The sequence below is a fragment of the Ostrea edulis genome, chromosome 7 (assembly GCF_947568905.1).
Source record: "Ostrea edulis chromosome 7, xbOstEdul1.1, whole genome shotgun sequence".
Lineage (NCBI taxonomy): Eukaryota > Metazoa > Mollusca > Bivalvia > Ostreida > Ostreidae > Ostrea > Ostrea edulis.
In genome coordinates, this window is record NC_079170.1 from 41,567,844 (window position 1) to 41,594,022 (window position 26,179).

The 26,179-nt window shown below is 37.2% G+C and overlaps 1 protein-coding gene and 2 long non-coding RNA genes across 3 annotated transcripts; all 3 read left to right on the forward strand.

The window, feature by feature from the left end:
* Positions 1 to 641: 641 nt before the first annotated feature.
* On the forward strand, positions 642 to 5,183 carry LOC130048143 (uncharacterized). Its single transcript, XR_008796997.1, has 2 exons — positions 642 to 2,650; positions 3,459 to 5,183. It is a non-coding gene; the product is annotated as an uncharacterized LOC130048143 (long non-coding RNA).
* Positions 5,184 to 12,013: 6,830 nt separating this feature from the next.
* LOC125654281 (uncharacterized) lies at positions 12,014 to 13,230 on the forward strand. Its single transcript, XR_007362299.2, has 2 exons — positions 12,014 to 12,518; positions 12,616 to 13,230. It is a non-coding gene; the product is annotated as an uncharacterized LOC125654281 (long non-coding RNA).
* A 207-nt stretch (positions 13,231 to 13,437) lies between these two features.
* LOC125654270 (scavenger receptor class F member 1-like) lies at positions 13,438 to 20,872 on the forward strand. The gene is made up of 4 exons (XM_048884128.2): positions 13,438 to 13,531; positions 18,500 to 18,564; positions 19,388 to 19,543; positions 19,938 to 20,872. Exons 1-4 carry the CDS (start codon positions 13,467 to 13,469, stop codon positions 20,081 to 20,083), a joined length of 432 nt encoding a protein of 143 aa, XP_048740085.2. The 5' UTR covers positions 13,438 to 13,466; the 3' UTR covers positions 20,084 to 20,872.
* The last annotated feature ends 5,307 nt before the right edge of the window (positions 20,873 to 26,179 follow it).

Genomic DNA, 26,179 nt, shown 5'->3' on the forward strand with positions numbered 1-26,179 from the left:
AGCATTTTTATACTGTTGCACACCGAATTTCAAAGAAAATTATTTATTAAAATTGCTATGTCCATATCAATGGTGACCGACCGCATTGTTTATGAAATATTCGAACTAAAATCAAACACATCAAATCAAAATCTTGTAATCAACGAGTTTGGCCACAAAAACAAACAATTGATGTATTCATATATACATTATACACAATAATACGGCCAATTTAATTACCGGTCGGTTCTCTGGTTAAGAATTGACATTAATGTGGAGATGATAACACGAAAATGAATAAGACTTTAAATGTTAAACAATTGACCTCAGCAGGGTAAACAGCTGTCCGATGTACTTTATTACATAATCACCGACTTTCTTGCAACCATAAATTACCTGAGGCTGTGACCAACTCTGTGTGCACTGGAGCGACGCGAAATTTCCGGTCGCACGCGTTGACTGAATAAACCGATTTTGACTGCATAAACAAACAGGCTATAATGCGTCACTGACAAAGGATTTAAAATACAATTTATTGCAAAAAGGGATTTTCGCCGCTTTCAATTTTTTTTCGCCATTTTTGAAAAAAATTCGCCATTGGCGAAAATGGTGAAGCCCAGCTCGAGCACTGCATGATGACTGACACGTATAAAAGACACACAAACCACAACAAATACCAGTATATCACCCTTTGATTTTTTTTTTCGGTCATAGATTTCTTTAGTTTGTTTCTTTTACATCGATAATTGTTCACTCATATTTAGAGTCAGCAGTTATAGGTGAAGTACCATAGATTAGATATACATGTATGCTTAACATTTAGGGCTGTAGCAGATAGGCTTCTTTATATTCCATGTTCAAGGCCATTATCGAAAAATCCACGATTCTCATTTCTATTAACCAAACTTTTTGTGAAAGAGAAATTATTATAGCTACCTATGTTTACGTCTTAGGTTTGACACAGCCATGGTACATACGGAGTTCAAAGTCAAGATTCCCATATCAGTGATAGGTTAAATCACGCGTTTATGCAAAGAGGCACAATCCACAACGCACCATGTAATGAATGATTTTTCCAGTGTTTCATTCTCTACTGGCGATAGACGTGGAAAAATTAGCATTTTCGTCATGAAACAAATATATGGCGAACAATAAACGGCAATAAAGTTGTGTTCAAAATGTTGATGTACTTTTGTGAATTAAAATTCGTGTCAATTTCTGTGAATTCCCCGACTCCTTCACTATCTTCCACACTTCAATAGCATTACCGAGTATTTTGTGTTTCCATGTACCAGATTTATTTCGGTCTTCTCTAGATGTATTCACTTTATAAACAACTTGCGTTTCATGGTTGAAAATTAACCTTGTTCTAATTTATATTCACTGTCCAGTGTGCTTTGCCTCTACACTCGTTCACACGGTGAGTACGGATTTTATAGCTTTTGTTTTCCTTCTTGTAACATTGGAACACCTCAAACACCCTACAACGGTTCGTTAGTAGATTGAATGAGTAATTTCGAGTAACATCCTTCAAGGATTGTAGTCTGTTGGATGCAAGGTGAAGATAACGAACAGTGATCAATCTCATAACTCCTACAAGCAATGCAAAATAGATAGTTGGGCAAACACGGACCCCTGGACACACCAGAGGTGGGATCAGATGCCTAGGAGGAGTAAGCATCCCCTGTTGACCGGTCACACCCGCCGTGAGCCCCATATCCTGATCAGGTAAACGGAGTTATCCGCAGTCAAAATCAGTGGATATAATGCAACTGAATATTTTGCAGTCACCACGAGCATCAGCTCTGTTTCTGAATTTACCGATTCAAGCTATGTTTCCACAGGATGCACACTTTTGTCATCGCTTCAAAGAAGTTTAAATATTTAACTGAAGTAAGTTAAAAATATATGTGGTCTTCCGTTGCACATATCCACTTGTAGACATAAAAATGATCACATCTTTTATAAGGGTAAACATTCGTATCCTTTTGAAAGCATATTAATTGACAGATGAAAAGTTAAGATAATGAACAGCCTATATTTAATACAAACTTAATGCTGGGGCAAACACGGACCCCTGGAAACACCAAAAGTGGGATAAGGTGTCTAGCACGAGTAGTATACTCTGATGACTGGTTACACCCTACCTCAAACCTCTATCTTTTTACAAAATGACATCAGAAGTATTTTCTGTAGACCTTCTTATAAGCAACCACGAGGAGTAACATTGTTCATGTGTATTATGATAATGATACAAAAGAAGCAAGATCGGGATTTAAGAACGTGACGATTTTTAGCCGCCATTTTGATAACAGACTTACGGCCAGGTGCATGTACTGAATAAGACATGATCAATTAGCATGTTTGAAACATGACGCCATCTTGCGAATATTGTCCATCCTCTGCATCTATTAAAGATCACAGTTCATGACATCAGTTATTACAGTGAATGTACGCTGAATAAGCATATAAGCTGATCACGTTATTTTGCCATTTTGTTCGGTGTCTTGTTAGATGAAGTATCCTGTCACATTCTTTTCTTCAAAATGTACACGAAACAGTGCTTATGTGAATAATCAATATCAATTTTAATATACACTTTTCAGGGAAAACCAAAATGACATATGCTGTTCAAACTACGTTCTGAATCTCACAACCAATCAATGCCAAAGTAAGTTTAAAATTAACATTTATATCATATATGAAGAATGTCAAGCAATGTAAACAATCTGGTCAAGTGATGTTAAAATGTTTCCTTCGGTTTGTCAAAAGTTTAACCCCGCCCTGGGGCGAAAGTGATATCCTGAATTTATATGTGTTTTATATCTAAGATTTCTTACTTAGGGTAGTTGTGATTCATTTCACTAGTTGTTCTTTATGGAAATATGTTTGATTCAGTAAGTGTCATCAATGTTAATATTAGATTTACGTCAAGTAAAGACATCTTAATTATGTATACATAGTGTGTGACAGCGCATCGAGTATTCCATTGTCATCAAAATCAAGTTTTAGAACGTCTATTGATCCTCGAATGGTCTAAAATTTATTGGGCAAATCATTGCACACATACAACTGTCGAGGCTTGAATATAAAATACTGCAGCTTTTATACTTTCAAATCTCAACTATTTACTATTGATGATAGTCCTCCTTTGATGCAAATAGCAAACCAAAAAAGAACATGGAATTTTCATCTATCAAGGCAATATTTTACAAAAATTAAAGCTGTTCCAGATTATTTTTTTATTTTTTAGCTTTAATTTACTATTCAATTATCCTACAAAATTTCCCTTTACTGACCAGTAATTGCATTATATTATTCAAAGTAGTCTCTAAACAACTAATCAGTGGCAATATTAGTGACATTTCACCTTAAAGAAAATGTGTATATGCATCTACTGTCTTGATTTTTACATCACTCTATTTTTCTATTTATTTTACTTCATTTTGTTTTTTATGATGTTCACTTTATTTCTCCAGTATGTCCAGACGGATATTTTGATGTGAACTGTTCCAAGACATGTTACCCTGGATTGTACGGAAAAGCATGTTTTCATGTTTGTCCATCGGAATGTAAGAACACGTGTCACTACGTCACGGGAGACTGTCCAGGTGCTTCTACACTGACTGATACAGGTTTACGGACGATAACTCCAAATTCAAACACTCACAAAGTCACTATCACTGTCGTGAGGATGCATCAATTTTGCTAGTTTTATGTTGTGGTCAAACTGTTTAGTACATAATTATCTACATGTTAATCAAATAACAAAATGTTATTCATCATAATTCGCGAGAAATAAACTTGCAAGTGTTGTTCTGCAAACTATTTAATAAAACATAGTATTTCATATATGGAGAGGGATAATCACTCACAATGCATTATTAATTTCGATCGTATAATAAGGAATCACAGAAACTCATCAAGAACTGCAAATCAACTTTCGAAAAGAGCAACAACTCGTCAACCTTATAGATTAGTATTTTTATTTGAAATAAGCGCAGAAAACGTTTATAAAACATTTATCTACATGCAATTCATTTCAGAAACTACCAATGGATACCTTAAACTATCAACAGCGGGATTGTTAGATGAAACTATCTCACAACAACAGCAGCGGATGACAAATTTGGTCAATGGTACATCAAAGTAGTGTAACCTGCATGGTTATTTATTGTCATTTTGTGTTAGAAAGATCATTTGAAATAAGCTTTCAACAATAGATAATCAAATTTGATAAAATATATATGTTCATTGTTTACACCTAAATATATCATAGAAAATGATTAAATATTAACAGAGATATTCAAGATCAAAGAATAATCAGTTGGACTTTAAGGGGAAGATGTTGAATAATTGAATTTAAAATTCCAATTATGCGCGGATTGTTTTAAAATCTTCGTGAGAACATTTGTAAGTTAACATATACAGATCGGTATATTAATAATGGTCAGCCGGTATTTTGCTATACTACAAATAGACTGGATAAATTTTTAAGGATAAAACTGATTGTTTACTTACATTTTTCATTTCTTTATACATGTTTACGCAATACATATACACAAACGTACTGTGAAACTGACGTCATTCATTGTGGTTAGATAGTAAATCGACTGAATATCAATTACCAACTAACAGTCAAAATGTGCGAGACATATAAAGATATTATATAATAAAATTTATATGTACTGGACCAAATTTTTAACTCCCCAAATTAATAATTTCTAAATTTTACAAACTTCTGCAGTTATGTAATTTGTAATTCAAAATATCTTCTGCTAACTAAAACGCTGACCTTTTTAGCACAAATATTGCAAGAACACGTTCGTAGCCACTGGACCGTAGCGGGTTTTGTTGAAATTGAAAATCTCGTGTTCGATTGGTTTTACTGTCTTGCTTTTCAAAAATCTTTGTTTTTCTTGTTCTCAATACACTCATTTGTACATGTATGTGAAAAACACAAAGTTACTTAAGTCAAATGCGGCGCATGTCGACAGAGGAACGCGGAAGAGCGGTTGACATGGTTCATGCTGGGTGCAGTTTATGAGAGGTTTGCTTTCTTCCATTAGATTCGATCTTTTGCGAAACACTTTCAGATACACAGGGTACGAAACAATTTAAAAAGTCAATTGAATTGATCATTTTCACAGGTTGCTAGAAATTTCAATAGAGACTACAATACTATCACAAACCTAATCCGAAAATTCAATGGAACCGGAAGTGTAGCGGATCTACGCCGACGTCCCAAACGGTGTATAACAACCCCTCAACAGAATCGCTACATAAGACTGATCTATTTACGTGACAGACATTTGACAGGTCGAGCAACAGCAAGGCGCACATTGGGAACACATGGAAGACCCCTCAGTGATCAAACTGTGAGAAACAGATTTAAGGAAGGAGGATTGCGGGCAATAAAACCTTATCTAGGGTTGGTATTGTCTGCAAGACATAGGCAAATTCGATTAGCGTAGGCAAGACACCATCTGAGGTATACGCGCGCGCGGACTGGGGACAAGTTCTTTTCACAGATGAGTCCAGATTCAATCTAAGGTGATCAGATGGACGGTCCCGCTTCTACCACAGAATTGGCGAACGATATATTGACGTATGTGTGAGGGAGCGAGGGCAGTTTGGAGGTGGTTCTGTCATGGTGTGCGCGGGAATATCGTTTCACACAAAAACATTAATGATCCCTATCCACCAGAACCTGAGTGCAGTAAGGTACCAAAACATTGTCGTTCAGCCAGTGGCAATTCCGTATATCCAACTAACTCGCGGAATGCCCCTTATGTAGGATAATGCTACCCCATAAAAACAACCAAACAGATGCTGCAGGGTCACAATCTCCGCGTAATTGACTGACCCCCTTGCAGTATAGACCTCAATCCTATTGAACATGTATGGGACGAGGTCGACAGGCGAGTAAGACAGTTACGTGACCTCAATGCGAAGCAGGTGCCAGCCAGTTACTCAAGCGAATGAGGGGGATACAGGGTATTGATTGTTGAGAATTTCAAAACTTTTAATTTTTCATGTTTTTAATTGAATGTTTCAATAAATGATGATCGAAGAAACTTGACTTCTTTTGAAGATATTATTCTTTATACCAATCAAAAGCTATGTCAAGATAAAAATAGAAAATAAAACCAGTGAATGACAAAACTTAGGTGGGGAGTTAGAAATTTTGTCTAGTATATATATATATATATATATGCTTTAGATGCATTCATATATATATATATATATATATATATATATATATATATATATATATATATATATGCATCTAAAGCGGTTTATAAGAAGTCATAATATTCTACAGATCATTATACATGTATATCGTAGAATATAGTTACGGATCAAATTAATTTCTTATCATTAGATTTTTCCGAACCTTTGATGTATATTGTAATTATATAAATAGGAGCATGACGTAGAGTAATACCGCCATACCAACATTTAAAAAAGATCAGTATTGAGGAGTTTATCTTGACCGTTATATAGTATGGAGAAGCAGATTACCGTTTTATTCGTTATGTAGTAATTTTGGGGGGGTCGATTTTTAGTATTTCTGGTCGGGCTCGGAGTTCTCTGAGCCTGCACGTGATTTTCTCTCTCTCTTACCCGCGAACTCTAGGCAAGCGGACGTGTCTTAGAAAGTGCAGCAGTGTAGTCGTTGTGTTTGTTGATCCCTTGTAAGTTGTTCTGTGTATTTGTGAATATATCTGTTTATAAGTGCTTTTCCGGTGTTCTTTGTGTGTAGGAAATCACTTCATTGGCGTCGGCGGTAGGATATTTTGCCCACCTGCGCCGCGGATCATAGCGGGGGCCGCGTGGTCGCAGGTGGGAGCCATTTTGAAATGTTAGAATTTCTTAGTTAATTTTATTAGTTTACATGGTTAAATGTAATTATTGTGCCTTGTCTTGTATATTCTGGTTTGTGGCTAGGCAGTAATTCTGATGGCCTGGTATTCTGGTCAGGTTAGACCGAGATGGATAGGTGACGGGGGCATCCTGGGGGTAAGGCAGTCGGGCAGGGAAGCTTGGCGGGTACCCAAGTAGGGGATGCGGGGTCGCCGGGTGGCAGGGGTATTCTGGGGGGTGATGTTACGCAGGGCGTGACGGGCACTCAAGGATGGAATGCGGGGCCACATGGAGGACTGGAAACGGACCAAAATTACCAGCTAGATAAAATGGGTTCTGTCGTAGCTTCAGGCCAGGGACATGGGACTGGGTCAGTTAATATGTCACAGGCTCTGGAAGGTCGGCTTCTGATGATAGAGACCCAATTAGGGGCCATGAAAGCGGTTTTCGAGAATCAGATTGCACAGATGACTAACAATGTTAGTAACATGATCAGTCAGGTAATGTCTAGGAGAAACAGTAGGGGTGGCAACAGTACCATAGTAGTGGCTCAGCAGTTAGCGGGGTGTCCTGGGAATGTAGGTAACTCTTCCCCAGGGCCTCTGCCCAGGGGTGATTTGGGGGTTTCATCATTAAATCCAGATTGGGATACCTTGTCCGTAGGTCAAGTAGGGGGGTACCCTGAACCAACTCTGCCAGTTATATTGGACGAGCAGGTTGGTTGTCCCAGCGTGGTGGGTGGGCCATGCCATAGAGTCCTCAGCAGTAATGGGTCGGTATCTTTGGAGAACACCCATTATATTAGCCGTACTAGTGGTGGTGGTAGTCATGACCAACCTCAGTCTCCCCATCATTTGCCTATCTATGCAAACGAGAGTTCCTCAGGGCCCCCATGTCACCAGTGCATCTCGCAGGGTCAGTCAGGTGTTGGTGCATCACAGTTGAAGTTGCAGACGAGTGAGGTGCCTGTGAGGCCTATGAGTAATGCAGATAGGGGTATGCATTTTGGTCTCTCGCCAGTCGGACGTGGGATTAGACATAGCAGGTCAAGGTCGAGATCTCCACTCGTTAGAGATGTCGGTACAGAAGACTGTAAGGCTGCTAGTAGGGATGGTCCCAAGTTGTCTAGTCAGTGCGTGTTAGTTGGTCGGTCCCCAAGGACCGGGGCTCAAAATAGGTCGGGGTAGGTGCTCCGTAAACCCTTATTAGGTAGCTCCAATACAGCAAGGTCAGTAGTCGACAGTGCATGTCATGAGGTCAGGATGCCAGTGAAACCGAGTAGTTGTGTGTCTGTGGTGGGCAGTAGTGTTTTGTTGTCGACGGGTGTAGTTGTTCAGAGGGCCCGGAGTGAAGTAGGGGTCAGGGACACATGGTCGGCGCACACAGGGGTGCTGCCAGGCGCAGATGAGAAGTTGTGTGGTTGGCCGGAGGACACTGAGGCAGGTGTTAGTCACCAGGGTGGTGGGCTGGAGAACACCGGGGATAGTGTTGGTTGCCATAGTGATATGACTTCTCGGGGTAGCTCTAGGTGTTCTCTGGGTTTTGATGTTGACATGGCTGTTGATGTGTTCTGCGATGTGGATGATGATCCTTCCACAGTCGAGTCGGGGTGTCTGGTTGAGGCACGGTATGGTGTGATCGGTATCTCATGTCCCTCAGCTCATGATCAGCTGAGTTTGAGTGGTTGGACCAGTAGTGCTGGACGGCGGGAAATTGATGTGGCACGGGCCCTGGTCTTGCATTCTGTTGATGGCCAGTTCTCGGATGCAGAGGACGAGTCTGGGGGCGAGGATGCAGTTAAGTGTCATGTTAGTGAGTCTGGATTATTCCAGGTTGGAATCGATGCATGCTCGAAGGTTTGTGACGAGGGCTGTGATGGTATTCCATGCAATAGTGAAAGCATGCAGGCCTCAGTTGTAGTGTTAGAGACTGTTGCTGAGCGGCACAGTCTAATCATTACCAGTGCCCCAGCTATGATTGAAGCAGTGGCCTATCAGTTCCCAGGGGAGTCTGTCCCCAAGGCACCTGATAAATGTACCATTGTGTGTTGGTCTGATGGAGGGTGTGTTGTGTCTGCGTCTCGTGGAGATGACCCCGTGGATGCAGGGTTTGTGGCTCTGTCCGGTTCGGCCTGTTGGGATAGTCGTGTTCCTTCTCTGACTGAGAGGTTTCCTCCTGATAAACGTCTAAGCAATGAACGGGATAGGTTTATTGCTGGTGGCTTCGCGAGTTTCCATTGGTCGTGGGGTGATGGCTATGCATCCCAGGTTCAACTGACAGTGAACCAGGGACAACCCAGGTTTGGTCATCGCAAGGGGGTACGAAAGAAAGTTAATGAGTTATGTGAGGGGTGTGAACTCCTCCAAGCACACAGTACCCCGAAATGCGGGGAAGGGTAGATTAGGTTCCAGTAACCCAGCCGTTCTTGGGCAGGGGTATTTCCTTGTGGTGTTTCCGGATCTGCTGACCTGGAAGATGTGATGTCTTCTGGTGTGATGTGCCGTGTCCGATGTTCAAGATGATACCTGTCCTGTGACGTTTTCATGTGGAAAGTTTGTGACTCTGTGATGTGACTTTCCTGTTACTGGATTTTCTGTGATGCGTTGTGTGACCGTGACTTTCTGTGTTGTGAACTTTTTGGACTGCTAAATTGCTATGATTTTATAGAGTAAAGTTTATCATACTGTAAATCATAGGTGTAATTCATTCATTTATTTGTAAATTGTGTGTATCTATTGTAAGCTACAGTGCTGCAGGTTTAATTTATCGGAATTGGGACATTCCTCCTCAAAATGGGGGGAGTGTAGTGATTTTGGGGGGGTCGATTTTTAGTATTTCTGGTCGGGCTCGGAGTTCTCTGAGCCTGCAAGTGATTTTCTCTCTCTCTCTTACCCGCGAACTCTAGGCAAGCGGACGTGTCTTAGAAAGTGCAGCAGTGTAGTCGTTGTATTTGTTGATCCCTTGTAAGTTGTTCTGTGTATTTGTGAATATATCTGTTTATAAGTGTTTTTCCGGTGTTCTTTGTGTGTAGGAAATCACTTTAGTTATAAAGAATCCCGATTAATCAGTAAAGCAGCCACGTGACTACTGTATAAACACAAACGGTGTTAAAGATAGATACTATCTCTCTCTCTCTCTCTCTCTCTCTCTCTCTCTCTCTCTCTCTCTCTCTCTATTTCTCTCTCTCATTATTTACAATTATAGTCTTTTCATGATATTTTTCTACTCGAAAATTGCACCCCTCTATTCCTGTCGGTGGTATGTGTTGTTGATGGTTAGAAGTCGGAATGGGTACGTTTTTACTATGCTTTTTCAAAAATACAGCAAAACATTTTTCTCTACTAGTGCAATAACGTTTGCAACAAATAAAACAGTTAATCAGGTTTCTTTCAGATCGACTGCAGTAGGGGGTGACATTTTCGAAAACAGAAGATAATGCTATTTTAGCAATCACATTGTGTTTGCATGTAATGTAGGGATCTCCAAGCCCAGATAATGATAGTTCATTGACTAAATGTCTATTAATCATATTATACGAGTATGTCAAACTAATACATGATTAAAATAAAAGTGTTTCCTAAAGGTTAGCAATAAAATTAACACAAGGAAATATATCAATTCAATAAGTTTTCTGAATAAAAATGCAACAGCTGTTAATCGAAAATATATTTTGGCACTATGAGGTCAATATTTGAATTCTTTTACCAATTTATTTTACAGGCCATGGCGTAATCATAAGTTATTCCTTGTATTTATCTAACAGCAGTGCAGGGATACAAATGACACCATGGACGTGGGTGTCTTTGATTCTACCTTTGTCTCCCATCATCCCCAACAGCTGGACTTCCTGGCGCCCTGACCATGAATGGTGATATCGCAGCTAAAGATTTACACTGTGTACTCAAGACTCTTCTTACATTGTCACAATGACTTACTAGACATTTTGAACGGCCAATAATTTCAACCAAGAGTGGAAAAATAAATTGATCTATTGAATGTGCAATTTTGATTGCAAACACTTTTACAGCAATATCGATTCCATTGATAGTTTCAAGTAAATGCATTACGTACTGAGGACGTATAGACGATATATTTCTAATGTATCATTATTTGTACAAATGTTTCTAAAATATCCATCAGCAGAAAAGTATCGCCTTCGAGGAATAATATATCAGATCAATTCTTGTACCATAATTATATTATGTTTCTTCCGGGTTTTTTCAGAAGTTTCAATTGATGGATATGCTTTCAATTTTCCACAGTAATAAAACAGCATGATAGATTTAGAAAAAAAATATCTCTTCCTGTGGCCTTCCACTCAACATTTAGATATACTGACGACGTTTTATACAAGTACATCAACACTAATCATATTCATTGATATGTCGATTCTATATATCCCGGTGAACTCAATTTTTTTTTTACCAGGGTTCGTACTTAGAGATTTATTGAACATGGATGTTAACGACAAAGTAAAAACTCAGATTTATGACACACGTGATGACTTCAGCTTTACCTTCATCAGTGTATTATATCTATGTTTCAATATTCGATTATGACTAATCATCTGCGTATGGTTTTATATTTACGAAAGAGCTTCTGCTTATGATCAGTTTGGCTTTTAAATCGAGGGAGGCTACTGACAAACAAATTGTTGTTATAGGGTTTCAACAGTCCCGTTTAAAGGCAGAATTTCGCAAATGTTATGATCGTTATAACAATCTAGTTCGCCAATACAACCTATCATTCGTTAAAATGCTGTCTGACATGTTCTATACCTATTGCTAGGCCATTCGTAGTCCGAAAGATCTGACGTTTTCCCCGCCTTTTTATGATTATGATATTTACCGTGCCACGAAAACGTCAGAACTGGCGCCATTACGTAAACTGGAAATTCGCCGCCTCCTACTGGAGGCGGAATTCTTCAGTCGAATCCAACGTTAAACTCATACCTAATCAATAAAATTATGCTTCTCGTACTTACTAATATTGATTTTATGGGTTCTTTAATCACATAAACAGTCTTTTGAAAACATTTTAACAAACTGTCGAGCTTTGTTTTGAGTCACGTGACTCGTTCGCTCAAATTCGATTGACTACAATTGTATGCTTCTGTCTGTTATCGAATTTTGAAGTCATATTTTTTTTTATTAATTGATGTTAATATCTACAGGAACAATCCATCAGGTTCCTTAAAATTATTCTATCAGGATTATTATGGACTTCGAACCTCAGTTGCAAAAATGTGGCGGCATGCTCGCAGTCTCATGTTTATTTCGAAATAATGTATTTTAAAACATGTAAAGTGTGAGATCCTGTTCCCAAAGTGTAATAGAAAATAATCCGTACAAGGTTGTAAAGAAGTTGATTCAGTTTTGCTGATTTAGTGTTTTGTATTTTTCGTTTGTTTTGATTTTGATGTGAATGAGTTATCGTAAGAGTGAATCGGGTGTGAGTTATTTTTAGTTGCTAGTATAAAAGAGACCGGTTTGGCTGGTTATAAGTTAGATAGGGCATGGTAACGACATCAGCCGGGTGCCACGTTGACAGGTCCTAGAAGTTCAAGGGATTGTTATTTTCCTGTCAGATTTCTATGTAGGACATTTGGAGAAATATAACTGCTGAAATAGGAGTTTGTTTGGGGGGGCACATCTTTTGTATTCTGATAGTTCGTGAGTATCATAATTAGTCTAGCACGGTCTTGTTATTTGTAAGTTCTCGGATTCTTGTTTAGTTATAAGTTGTTAGTTTTTATGAAATTAATTTCAGTGCGTAGATGGGTGCTTAACAAAACCAGTTTCAACCCGAAGTCAGACAGAGTTGCGGGATTCAGATATACGCAGATACATGCGGATATTGTGTTACAATATGGAAGGGCGTGGTGTAGCTCCATAGAGGATAACCCGATACTTGGGAGGCATCGGAACCCTGGTGTATTGTCAAGGGTTGACGATGGCTCGTGCAAGGCTTGTATGGTGGTGGATATTTTTCCGTTCTGGGCGTGCTTATCTCAAGTTCGCGGGAAACCGGAACAGTGTCTTCAGAGTGCATATTAGTTACATTATAAAGTTAAAGTAACTCGAAATTTAGAAACAAAACCAAAGAATATTATATTACAGAAAAGGAGAATTGAATATTTGGAACTTTTTTCTAAATTATACTACTTTTGAGTATTGTTTTAACTTGACAAGTTAATACCTGTACATTTGCTTTACATCTGATACGTACTATCGGACTTTCAAAAAAACTGTTTACAACGTATCAGATATCTATATTGTCAATTGCTTATTCATGTAAATTGGTGTTCAGAGTGAAAGGAGTGAGTGTGCATTCTTTTTATATTTATTTATTTAATTAATAAATTTGTTATTGTTTATTCTACAACTTATCGTTAGTCTTTGCTCAAACTGACAAATTCCAAAAGGAACTCATTACTAAGGTCTTTTCTTTGCTGTGGTGTGGACATGCGGTGTAACAGGAACCGACAATTGAACATTAGTACTTAAATTAGATATGTACGTCACTGATATTGATGTTCAATTGCTGTACTAAGTGTTACAGCTTCAAATTAAAATTCGATATAAGGACATCGATCATGATTTAGTTTGTCATACACCAAAATGTGGAACACATCAGTATATTTGGTTTTGGCCATTACGACCTGTGTACGTTGTAAATGGTGCAAGTAAGTATACCTTTTATAATCCTAAAGCATCAATATACAACGATCGCAAAATACATCAACAAACTATGGACAATAGTATTTACGTGATGATTGCTGCCATTTTGTTTATTCGACAATGCTCGAGAGTAAACATACGTCATTTTTTTTTAGTTTATTGAATAACAAAAATAACTCAAGAAATGCAAAAAGAATTATGAATAGATTTCCTAACTTTTACCAGAATAGTCATGACAGTAATAAAACGTCTGATAATTTCTTTTTTACAATACCCCGGTAAGTGTTTTCTAAGTACTACGTTATATATCCCCAGACCATTCCAACCTTGATTACCTGTTGTGGTGCATTAGCATGAAGTCAACATTTCCAAAATTTTGTTATACAGCTCATCAATAATATTTATAGTACAAACATGACTTTTCAAGTTTTGTTACAATTGTTAGTCAAATGCTTTCTGTGGAATTTATATCAGGTGAATACACGTGTTGTAATGTTGTCGTTTTGGTATTTTACTGAAAACGAGATATACGATGAGATGAATTATCATCCAAAAACAGAAGTTATTCTCGGGACATTTATTTTCTACTGTAACAAAAGTGAACCAGTCATTTTCAAAAATCTCTATGTATTTTCATATCAAAGATTTTATGTTGCCATTTACTCCACATCATAATACTTGTACTGGAGTTTTACGAAGAGGCTTACTTTTACAATCGACGGCTGACTTTTACAATTTGAAGGGATCAACTCTAGATATGAAAAATTTGGAAGTGGTATTTACAAAATTTATATTTACCGCATTCAGTTGTTGTATATATTGTTTAACGTCCCACTCGATAATTTTTCACTCATCTTGGGTCGCGGTAGCTCAGTAGTAGAGCGTTCGCTTCATAACCGGGCGGTCGTGAGTTCGAGCCCTGCTCGTGTCATGGCCGCGTCAAGCCTAAGTTTGATAGATTTAATATTGTTTAACGTCCCTCTCGGGATTTCTGCACTCATATGACAAATCTAAGGCGTTAAAATAGGTGGTGATTGCTCCTTCGCCAAACGCTCGGCATTTAGAAGTGAGAATCACGGGTCGTTCAGGTGTGACCTTAAAAATGGATGTCCCGTGCAGCGGCATGCGTTTGCCCGATAAAGAACTTTCACTACTACTGCGCTAAGCGCTAAACATAGGCCGGGTCTACAGTTGTGGTACTTCACCTACAGATGGTGACCTCTCAATATGAGTGAAAAATCCAGGAAGGGACGTAAAAGCAACAGATCAATCATGTGGAGACGTCACTATTTCCGGTGAAGGGCTGCAAAATGTAGGCATATGCTCGGCGCTTACGGCCTTTGAGCAGGGATGGATTTTTATCATGTCACATCTGTTGTGACACGGGACCTCGGGTTTTCCGGTCTTATCCGAAGGATCGCCCTATTTAGTCGCCTCTTACGATAAGCACGGCCTATTTTAACCAGGATATCCACGGGGTGCGGCATTTCTAAAGCCAAGCACATGTCAAATGTTTATATCGATAATGTATAGAATATACTAGTATACTAGGGAGTAATCGATTTTCAGGGGAGGGGGGGGCAATTTTCATGAGTCATTGCCACAAACATTGTTGATTCTACTGTGTATATTGATATACATATATACGTATAGATGTATACAATTACACATCACTTATTTGTTGTCTTTACATTTAAACCTAGAGATTCAACACGAAAGAGAGAGAAACAAGGACGTAGCATTTTTTTTTCAAAATGAGAGTGAGGGGCTATGAAAAAATAAAGCTCGACAAAGCCTACCACTCCATTTTTTGGTCTTCTATAGAGCTGTCGTCCAAAAGTATGTGTGTGGGAGGGTAGGGGTTGCTTTGTTCCTTGGGAAGTCAGAATTATAAGATGTGAGGTATAGAGAACATTTCTAAATAATGTGTCATCAGCCTTGAAAGCTTAAATGCTTTCAGGGCTGATGACACATTATTTAGAAATGTCAGGATAACTTAAGGTAGTCTGCTTACAATGAGCGCGCTATGGTACACTTATGATATACAGTAAAGCTTAAAACACTTTTTATGGCAATTTTCTGGGTCCCTTCATGCATTTCTCAGCTCGTCATTCGCAGTTAATAAAATACATGTACATTTGAATATCGATAAATTAACTTAATGAAATATTAAAACGAGTAATGCATTGTGAAAGCGTCGAACAAATGTAGAAAGAATAAGAGTTGCTAAAGAGTTTACAATACTCTTGTAATAAACATAATTGTTGGTTTGGTTTTTTTTACTGAAGCAGTCTGTATTTTCATTTCGGTCCAATTTCTGTAGTTGGAGTTGATCCCTTTAAATTGTAAAAGTCAGTCGTCGATTGTAAAAGTAAGCCTCTTCGTAAAACTCCACTAATGTTCTTACCAGTTCCTGGGGGGAATGCAGTCAGGTAGCCGGGATTCCTCACTATTTCTCATTTATATATCACACAGTTAAAACAATGCATCTTTTCCAGTTTTCAACTGTCCATTTTTTACAGGCAAACCATCACACATATTTTATACAATTAAAAATGATACTGCTACAATGGTCTAGAGGTATTGCGTTCGCCCTGCATGCGGAAGGTCGGGGTTCGAATTCCGGCCGCAACAGACAGATAGTGGCAGTTCCATCGCCAAACGCTCGGCATGAGGTATGAATGTCACGGGTCCTAGGAGATGACTTTAACAATGGATGCCCGTGCCACAGTAGGTGTGGCACGCTAAAGAACCCTCACTGCTCAATGACCATGAGCGCCGAGCATAGACCTAAATTTAAATCCTTCATCCGTCTTGCTGCATGACCTCTCCATATGAGTGAAAAATTCTCGAGAGGGACGTTAAACATGATACAATCAATCACTCAAAAATCAATAATCCGGATGGGTATCTTATATTTACACACATATCTTTTGTAATCGTGTTGTCCCAAATAGCGTCAATTTTTTTTTCCTGAAACTTTGGCGTCGTTTGTTTTTATTGTATTCCTTCTGATATCTGATAGTGGTCCAATTCCTGTCAGACCGTATCTGTCTAACAGGTCTCCTTACTCCACCTTTGTTCACTAATTTCCTCAATCCACAATGTGTTTGTTTTCCATTGTACCACTCAGGAAACTTTTTCCAGACACTATAAACGGTTGATATAGGTATTTTCAATAATCATTCAACTCCCCCTAATTTTTTAAGTTTTCATGTAATGTTACGATGTTTCCGTCACTGTCCTCACAAAGTTCGAATGTTGTCCAACTCATGTTTTCTCAATCATGACTGACACGTATAAAAGACACACACACCACAACAAACACCAGTATATCACCCTTTGATTTTTTTTTTCGGTCATAGATTTCTTTAGTTTGTTTCTTTTACGTCGATACTTATTCACTCATATTTAGAGTCAGCAGTTGTATGTGAAGTACCACAGATGAGATATACATGTATGCTTAACGTTTAGGGCTGTAGCAGATATGCTTCTTTAAAATCTGTGTTCAAGGCGATATCCGAAAAACCCACGATTTTCATTTCTATTAACCAAACTTTTTGCGAAAGAGAAATTATTTTAGCTACCTATGTTTACGTCTTAGTTTTGACGCAGCCATGGTACATGCGGGGTTCAAAGTCAAGATCCCCATGTCAGTGATAGGTTAAATCGCGCGTCTATGCAAATAGGCACAATCCACAACGCACCATGTATTGAATGATTTTTCCAGTGTTTCATTCTCTACTGGCAATAGACGTGTAAAAATTAGCGTTTTCGTCCTGAAACAAATACATGTATATGGCGAACAATAAACGGCAATAAATTTGTGTTCCAAATGTTGATGTACTTTTGTGAATTAAAATTCGTGTCAATTTCTGTGAATTCCCCGACTCCTTCACTATCTGGCGCACCTCATTAGCATTACCGAGTATTTTGTGTTTCCATGTACCAGATTTATTTCGGTCTTCTCTAGATGTATTCACTTTATAAACAGCCTGTGGTTCATGGTTGAAAATTAACCTTGTTCTAATTTCTATTCACTCTCCAGTGTAATTTACCTCTACACTGGTTCACACGGTGAGTACGGATTTTATAGTTTTCGTTTTCCTTCTTGTAACATAAGAATACCTCAATCACCATCCAACGATTCGTGAGGAGATTGAATGAGTAATTTCGAGTAACGTCCTTCAAGGATTGTAGTCTGTTGGACATAACGCAACTGAATATTTTGCAATCACCACGAGCATCAGCTCTGTTTCTGGATTTACCGATTCAAGCTATGTTTCCACAGGATGCACACTTTTGTCATCGCTTCAAAGAAGTTTAAATATTTAACTGACGTAAGTTGAAAATATCTGCGGTCTTCCGTTGCACATATCCACTTGTAGACATAAAGATGACCACATCTTTTATAAGGGTAGACATTCATTTCCTTTTGAAAGCATATTAAATGACAGATGGAAAGTTAAGATAATGAACAGCCCATATTTAATACAAACTTAATGCTGGGGCAACACGGACCCCTGGACACACCAAAAGTGGGATAAGGTGTATAGCACAAGTAGTATACTCTGATGACTGGTTACACCCTACCTCAACCCTCTATCTTCTTACAAAATGACATCAGAAGTATTTTCTGTTGACCTTCTTATAAGCAACCACGAGGAGCAACATTTTTCATGTGTATTATGATAATCATACAAAAGAGACAAGATCGGGATTTAAGAACGTGAACATATCAGCCGCCATTTTGATAACAGACTTACGGCCAGGTACATGTATTGAATAAGACATAATCAATTAGCATGTTTGAAATATACGTTGAATAAGCCTATAAGCTGATTGCGCTATTTTGCCATTTTGTTCAGTGTCTTGTTAGATGAAGTGCCCTGTCTCATTCTTTTTTTCTGAAATGTTACACCAAACAGTGCTTATGTGAATAATCAATATCCATTTTATTATAAACGTTTCAGGGAAAACCAAAATCACATATGCTGTTCAAACTACTTTCTGAATCTCACAACCAATCAATGCCAACGTAAGTTTAAAATAACATTTATATCATATGTGTAGAATACCAAGCAATTCAAACAGTCTGGTCAAGTGATGTTAAAATGTTTCCTTCCGTTTGTCAAGAGTTTAATCCCTCCCTGGGGCGAAAGTGATATCCTGTATTTATATGTGTTATTTAATATTTAAGATTTCTTACTTAGGGTAGTTTTTAATCATTGGGCGTTTATTTGACTAGTTGTACTTTTTAAAAATATGTTCAATTCATTAAGTGTCATATATGTTAATATTAGATTTACGTCAAATAACGACATCTTAATTTTGTATACATAAAGTGTGACATCGCATCGGGAATTCTATTGTCATCAAAATCAAGTTTTAGGACGTCTATAGATGCTCGAATGGTCTAGAATTTATTGGGGAAAATGATTGCACTTATACTACTGTCGAGGCTTAAATATAAAATACTGCAGCTTTTATACTTTAAAATCTCAACTTTTTACTACTGATGATATTCCTCCTCTGATGCAAATAGCAACTCACAAAAGAACATGGACTTTTCATCTATTAAGCCAATAGTTTACAAAAGTTAAACCTCTCCTAGATTCTTTTTGAGATATTTTAACTTTATTTACTATTCTATTATATTACAAAATTCTCCTGTACTGACCAGTAATTGCATTATATTAGTCAAAGTAGTCTCTGAACAACTAATCAGTGTCAATATCAATGACATTTCACCTTAAGGAAAATGTGTATATGCATCTACTGTCCTGGCTTTTACATCATTCTATTTTTCTATTTATTTTACTGCATTTTGTTTTTGATGATGTTCACTTCTATTTATCCAGTGTGTCCAGACGGATATTTTGATGTGAACTGTTCCAAGACGTGTTACCCTGGATTGTACGGATTTCAATGTCTTCATGTTTGTCCATCGGAATGTAAGAACACGTGTCATTACGTCACGGGAGACTGTCCAGACGCTTCTACACTGACTGATACAGGTTTACTGATGATAATTCCAAATTAAAACACCCACAAAGTCACTATCACTGTCATGAGGATGCATCAATTTTGCTGTTTTTCTGTTGTGCTCAAACTGTTTAGTACATAATTATCTAAATGTAAATCAAACAACAATTTTTTTTCCATCCCAATTCGCGAGAAATAAACTTCCAAGTGTTGTTCTGCAAATAACTTAATAAAACATGTTATCTCTTTTAGTGAGAGGGATGATCACTCGCAATGCATTATCAATTTCGATAGTATGTTAAGGAATCACAGAAACTCCTCAAGAACTGCAAAACACCTCGTCCACCTTACAAATTTGTATTTTTATTTGAAATTAGGCGCAGAAACTGTTGATAAAACTATTTATTGACATGTAATTCATTTCAGGATCTAGCAGTGGATACCTTAAAACATCAATATCGGTACCTATGGAAAGTTCATCAGGATTGTTAGATGACAATATTTCTCAGCAGCGGAGGACAAATTCGGTCAATGGTGCATCCACAGAGTTTAACCTGCAAGGTTATTCATAGTCATTTTGTATTTTAAAGGATCGCTTAATATCCTTTCAACAATAGATAATCAAATTTAATAAAATATTTATGTTCATCGTTTACACAATTATATTATAGAAATTGGTTCAGTGTTGAATTAATAGAGATATTCAAGATCAAAGCATAATCAGTTGGACATTTAGGGAAACATGTTGAATGAATTTAAATTTCATTCATTAACGGATCGTATCAAAATATTTTGAATATTATGAGATTGACAACAGTTCCTTATTTTCGCCTTTCGAGAATATTTATATGTAAACATATACCGATGGTCTACATTTTTCCTATACTCTCAATAGACAAGAAAAACTTATAAAGGTAAATCTGAATTTTTACCTACGTTGCTGATATCTTAATTAAACTCTTTATACATGTATACGTAATACATACACGCCAACGCACTGTGAAACTGACGTCATTAATTGTGGTTAGATAGTAAACCGAATGAATATTTAGAATTATTAACTGACAGTCAAAATACGCGACACATCTAAAGCTATTATATAGTAAAATTGATATATATGAATGCATTTAAAGCGGTGTATAAGAAGTAATAATCTCCTATAGTTACGGATCAACTTCATTCCTTATCATTATATTTTTCCGAACCTTTTGGCGTTCATTGTAATTCTATCAATAGGAACATGACTCAGAATAATACCGCCATACCAACATTTAAAAAGGATAGGTATTTTGGAGTACCTCGTTGCCGTTATATATTATAGAGAAGCAAATGACCGTTTTATACGTTATAAAGAATCCCGATTAATCAGTAGAACAGCCACGTGACTACCGTATAAACAAAAAAACGGCGCTAAAGATGGATGCTCTCTCTCTCTCTCTCTCTCTCTCTCTCTCTCTCTCTCAATATTTACAAATATAGTCTTTTCATGATATTTTTCTGCTCGAGATTAGCACCCCTCTATTCCTGATGGTGATGTGTGTTGTTGATGGTTAGAAGTCGGAATGGGTATGTTTTTAATATGCTTTTGCACAAATATAGTAAAATATGTTTTTCTAGTTAAGCAATAAGATTTGCAAAAAAATAAAACAGTTGATTGGTTATTCTTTCAGATCGACTGCAGTAAAAGGGTGACATTCCTGCAGATAAAAAATGATGCTATTTTAGCAATCACATTGCGTGTGCATGTAATGGAGAAATCTCCAAGCCGAGAGAATGATACTTCATTGACTAAATATCTATCAATTATATTATACGAGTATGTCCGACTAATATATAATCAAAATAAAAGTACTCCCTACACGTCTGTAATAAAATCAACTCAAGGAAATATATCAATTCAATAAGTTTTGCTAATAAAATTCCAACAGCTGATAATTGAAATATATTCAATCCTATATTTCCGCTCTATGAGATCAATATTTGAATTGTTTTACCAATATATTTTTCATGTCATGCCGTAATCATGTGTTGTTCATTGTATTTATCTAACAGCAGTACAGGGATACAAATGACCAATAAACGTGGGTGTCTTTGATTCTACCTTTCTCTTGCATCTTCTCCAACAGCTGGACTTCCTGACGCCTGACCAAGTCACTTGTAATAGAATGGAGATCTCGCAGCAAAAGACTTACACTGTGCACTAAAGACTCTTTTACATTGTAACAATGGCTTACTAGACATTTTAAAAGGCCAATGATTTCAACCAAGAGTGGAAAACTGAATTGATCTATTGAATGTAAAACTTATATGTGCAATTTTGATTACAAACAATTTTACAGCAATATCGTAAGAAAAGAATTTTACTGAGTACGGCAAAGACTCTACCTCTTGATTTGTAGATTTCATTGATAGTTTCAGCAAATGCATTTGGTACTGAGCACACGTATAGACGATATATTTCTAGTGTGTCATTATTTGTACAAATGTTTCTAAATATCCATCAGCAGAGTATCGCCTTCGAGGAATAATATATCAGATCAATTCTTGTAGCATAATTATATTATGTTTCTTCCGGGGTTTTTTTTTCAGAAGTTTCAATTGACGGATATGCTTTCAATTTTCCAGAGTATTAAAACAGCACGATAGATTTTAGAACAAATCTTTTTCTGTGGCCTTCCATTCAACATTTAGATGTACCGACGACGATTTACATATAAACACTAAGCATTTTCATTCATATGTCGATTCGATACATGTATATCCCAGTGAACTCAAAATTAATTACACCAGAGTTTTCCAAATTTGCTTCATACTTAGATATTTTATTGAACATGGATGTTAACAACAAATTAGCAACTCAACTTTACCACAAACGGGATGATGTCAGCTTCTCCATCGTCAGTGTATCATATCTATGTTACAATGCAAGTTGAAGATAACGAACAGTGATCAATCTCATAACTCCTATAAGCAATACAAAATAGATAGTTGGGCAAACACGGACCCCTGGACACACCAGAGGTGGGATCAGGTGCCTAGGAGGAGTAAGCATCCCCTGTTGACCGGTCACACCCGCCGTGAGCCCTATATCCTGATCAGGTAAACGGAGTTATCCGCAGTCAAAATCAATGTGCCAAGAACGGCTTAACAATCAGTATGAAACACGTCAGACAGCATTTGAACCAATGCGAGGTTGTACGGACGAAGTAGATCGTTATAACAAACATAGAATTTGCGAAATGCTGACTTTAATCGAGACTGTTGAAATCCCTGTACCATCAACTTGTTTGTCAGTAGCTTACCTCGATTTAAAAACTGACTATACCCAGAACAAGCTCTTGCATATCGAATCAGTTGAGATATATAAACACCATATGCAGGTGATAATGGAATATTGCTACACGAATATGGGAAGTTGACGATGGAGAAGCTGAAATCATCCCGTTTGTCATACAGTTGAGTTGTCAGTTTGCCGTTAATGTCTACTTTCAATAAAATATCTAAGTATGAAGCAGAAGTGGACGACTCTGTGGTGTCCTTTATTTCGAACTCACAGGGATATATCAAATCGACATATGAATGAAAGCTATCATTGTTAATAGACAAAACGTCATCGATTCGAATATTCGATTATGATTACAGGTGCAAATGGTTTTGTGTCTCATCTGATTCTTTACGAAAGAGCATCTGCTTAGGATCATTTTGGGTTTTTTTTAATTGAGGCAGGCTACTGACAAACAAGTTGTTGTTACACGGCTTCAACAGTCTCGTTTAAAGTCAGAATTCCACAAATTGTATGATCGTTATAATAACCTGCAAATTACTCCTATTAACTGATAGAGTTACAGGACTCACGCCTGGTGTGACCGCTTAACAGGGGATGCTTACTCCTCCTAGGCACCTGATCCTATATCTATTATGTCCAGATGTTAGTGTTTGCCCAACTATCTATTTTGTATTGCTTCTGGGAGTTTTGAGATTGATCACTGTTCATCGTCTCCAACTTATCATTGAAGATTGAGGTGAAAATGAAATAATTAGTGCGCTCATTAATAGATTTCATGTGCTCTAAATCCAAATGAAGATAATAATGTTCAATTAATGTGCGTATTAGTGTGATACATTTTTCACGTGGAATACTTACTCCTTCTATGCACCTAATCCCACCTCCCGTCTTTCCAGGGACCCATATATGTACTACAATCGTTTTTGTACCCTTCAAGTGATTTATTAGATTGATTAATGTTCGCCATCTTAACTTGTTCATCTAAACCATATTAGCAAGTAAATCCTAGTCAGAAAGGGCAAAATATTTGTATTTCATACATAAGATTTGGGCCTGAGAAGATTTAACCAAGTATGATTAAAGGTGGAGAAATGTATTTTTGCTCGAAGCAAATTTATTATTGATCGAACAAAGGCCAAACAATGGTTTCCTTTCTGAACGGTCATTCGTAAAGATAACAATTAGCTTATTGTGCATATCAAGTAATCTTACTCCTGATATTATCATTGTACTTTGAATGATATATTATCTTCTTCATAAATATTAACATATCATTATCAATCAGCATATAATTATATTGTAATATTTCATGTACATCATCATGTGGACCTTAAAGGAGAAGATTCATATATTTAAGATGCCCAAGTAATTCCAATGATTGCAGTTACGTAAAAGTTCGCAATTCATTGACTGAATATCCAAATATAGTTGTTCAATACCCCTCAATCAAAAATTCTTATCGTTACAGAAAGATTATTATGGACTTCGAACCTCAGTTGAAGAAATGAGGTGGCATGTTCGCAGTCTTATGTTTATTTCAAATTAATTTATTTTAAAACATGTAAAGTGTGTAATGATATTCTCCAAAGTGCAAAAGAAAATAATCTATACAAGGTCCTTCCTTGCTGTGGCATGTACATGCGGTGTAACAGGAACCGACAATGGAACATTAATACTTAAATTAGATATGTACGTCATTGATATCGATGTTTAAGTGTTGTACTAAGTGTGACAGCTTCAAGTTTATACTCGATTTGAGGACATAGATCATGATTTAGTTTATCATACGCCAAAATGTGGAACACATCAGTATATTTAGTTTTGGCCATTACGACCTGTGTACGTTGTAACTGGTGTAAGTAAGTATACCTTTTATAATCTCAAAGTGTTGATATACAGCAAATTTCATGTGTAGACAGCGGACAAGTGTTCACGTGAGGGTGGAAGCCATTTTTTATTCAAAAAATGTTTGAGATCAAACAGACATTATTTTGGAGTTGAACAAGAAAAAGATCTCGTGCACGTGGAATGCAAAAATTATGAAAATATATTCTATTTCACCAAAACATCAATATGAATAAAGAAAATAAGATGTTACCTCATTGAAAGTTGACGATAACGAACAGTGATCAATTTCGTAACTCCTATAAGCAATACAAAATAGAGAGTTGGGCATACACGGACCCCTGGATATACCATAGGGGAAATCAGGTGATTAGGAAGACTAAGCATCCCCTGTCGACCGGTCACATCTGTGGTGAGCCCTATAACTTGATCAGGTAAATGGAGTTATCAATACTTTGTGATATACCGTCGGGCCCTTTCAACTTCTTGCACTTATTGTCGTACATTTGCACACATATATTTGTGCATAGTCTACTTTGAATGAAGTCAAAATTTATAATACAAATATTACTTTTAAAGTTTATTCTAATTGCAAGCCAAATACTTTCTATGGGATTTAGACAGGTGGTTGCACGGGCCACAGCAATGTTGGAATATTGTTGTCAATTTTGTAATTTACTGAAGACGATATCGATGAGCATGTGAATTGTCATCTATAAACAGGCAGTCATTGTCATGAAAGGGGTCTTTTACAACAGTCCATCAGTTATTTTTCCAAAATATGTCTGGGTTTTTTTTCAAAATTAATGTTTGTATTCACTATACAAAGAGTATCGATGTCATAACATGTGATACATCTCCAAAAAGAGTATCGATGTCATAACATATGACACATCCCAAAATCAAAATCAAATTTTTTGTCTTTACAAAATCCGAGGGAAATTAAGTCTGGTAGCCAGGATTCGTCACGATTTCCAATTTATATACTATATCAAATCCTAAGATAAAACGGTATATGGTTTTGCAACTTTACACAGAGAAAAACAAGGAAAACTTTGACTATTCAATCGAAAATCCGTACTTGTCGTGTCAAGGGGCGTAGAGACAAATTACACCCGAGAGTGAATAAAAATTAGAAAAAGGTGATTTTCAACGATGCAACACAGGTTGTTATTGATGAAAAGTATATACATATAGAGAAGACCGAAAGAAGTCCGGCGACTGCAGTGTATTGGGGGTACATAGAAACAGAAAATACTTGTTCTTGTTATAGGGGAGTGTCACTCATGAAGGGATGCAGTTGGACAGTTGGAGGTTACGCAAATTGCAATTCATAGATGAACATCAATATCTTAAATTTATGGCTAATTATTCCTTCAGGACGACAATGCATCTGTTTATTTCTATATTGCCATTAGATAATGGAAAACCGAAAATATCATTCAATGCACGGTATTTTGCGGGTTGCATGGTCGTGATTCAATCTATCACTGCTCCGGGGGTCTTGCGTTAAATCCTCATTGTGTGTCATGGCAGC

Excerpts from the sequence above, each read along its gene's own strand:
- LOC125654270 (XM_048884128.2), top strand. The coding sequence starts at position 13,467 with ATGTGGAACACATCAGTATATTTGGTTTTGGCCATTACGACCTGTGTA. Across the intron at positions 13,532-18,499 it reads GTACGTTGTAAATGGTGCAA|GGAAAACCAAAATCACATAT; the intron begins GTAAGTATACCT and ends TAAACGTTTCAG. Across the intron at positions 19,544-19,937 it reads TTCTACACTGACTGATACAG|GATCTAGCAGTGGATACCTT; the intron begins GTTTACTGATGA and ends AATTCATTTCAG.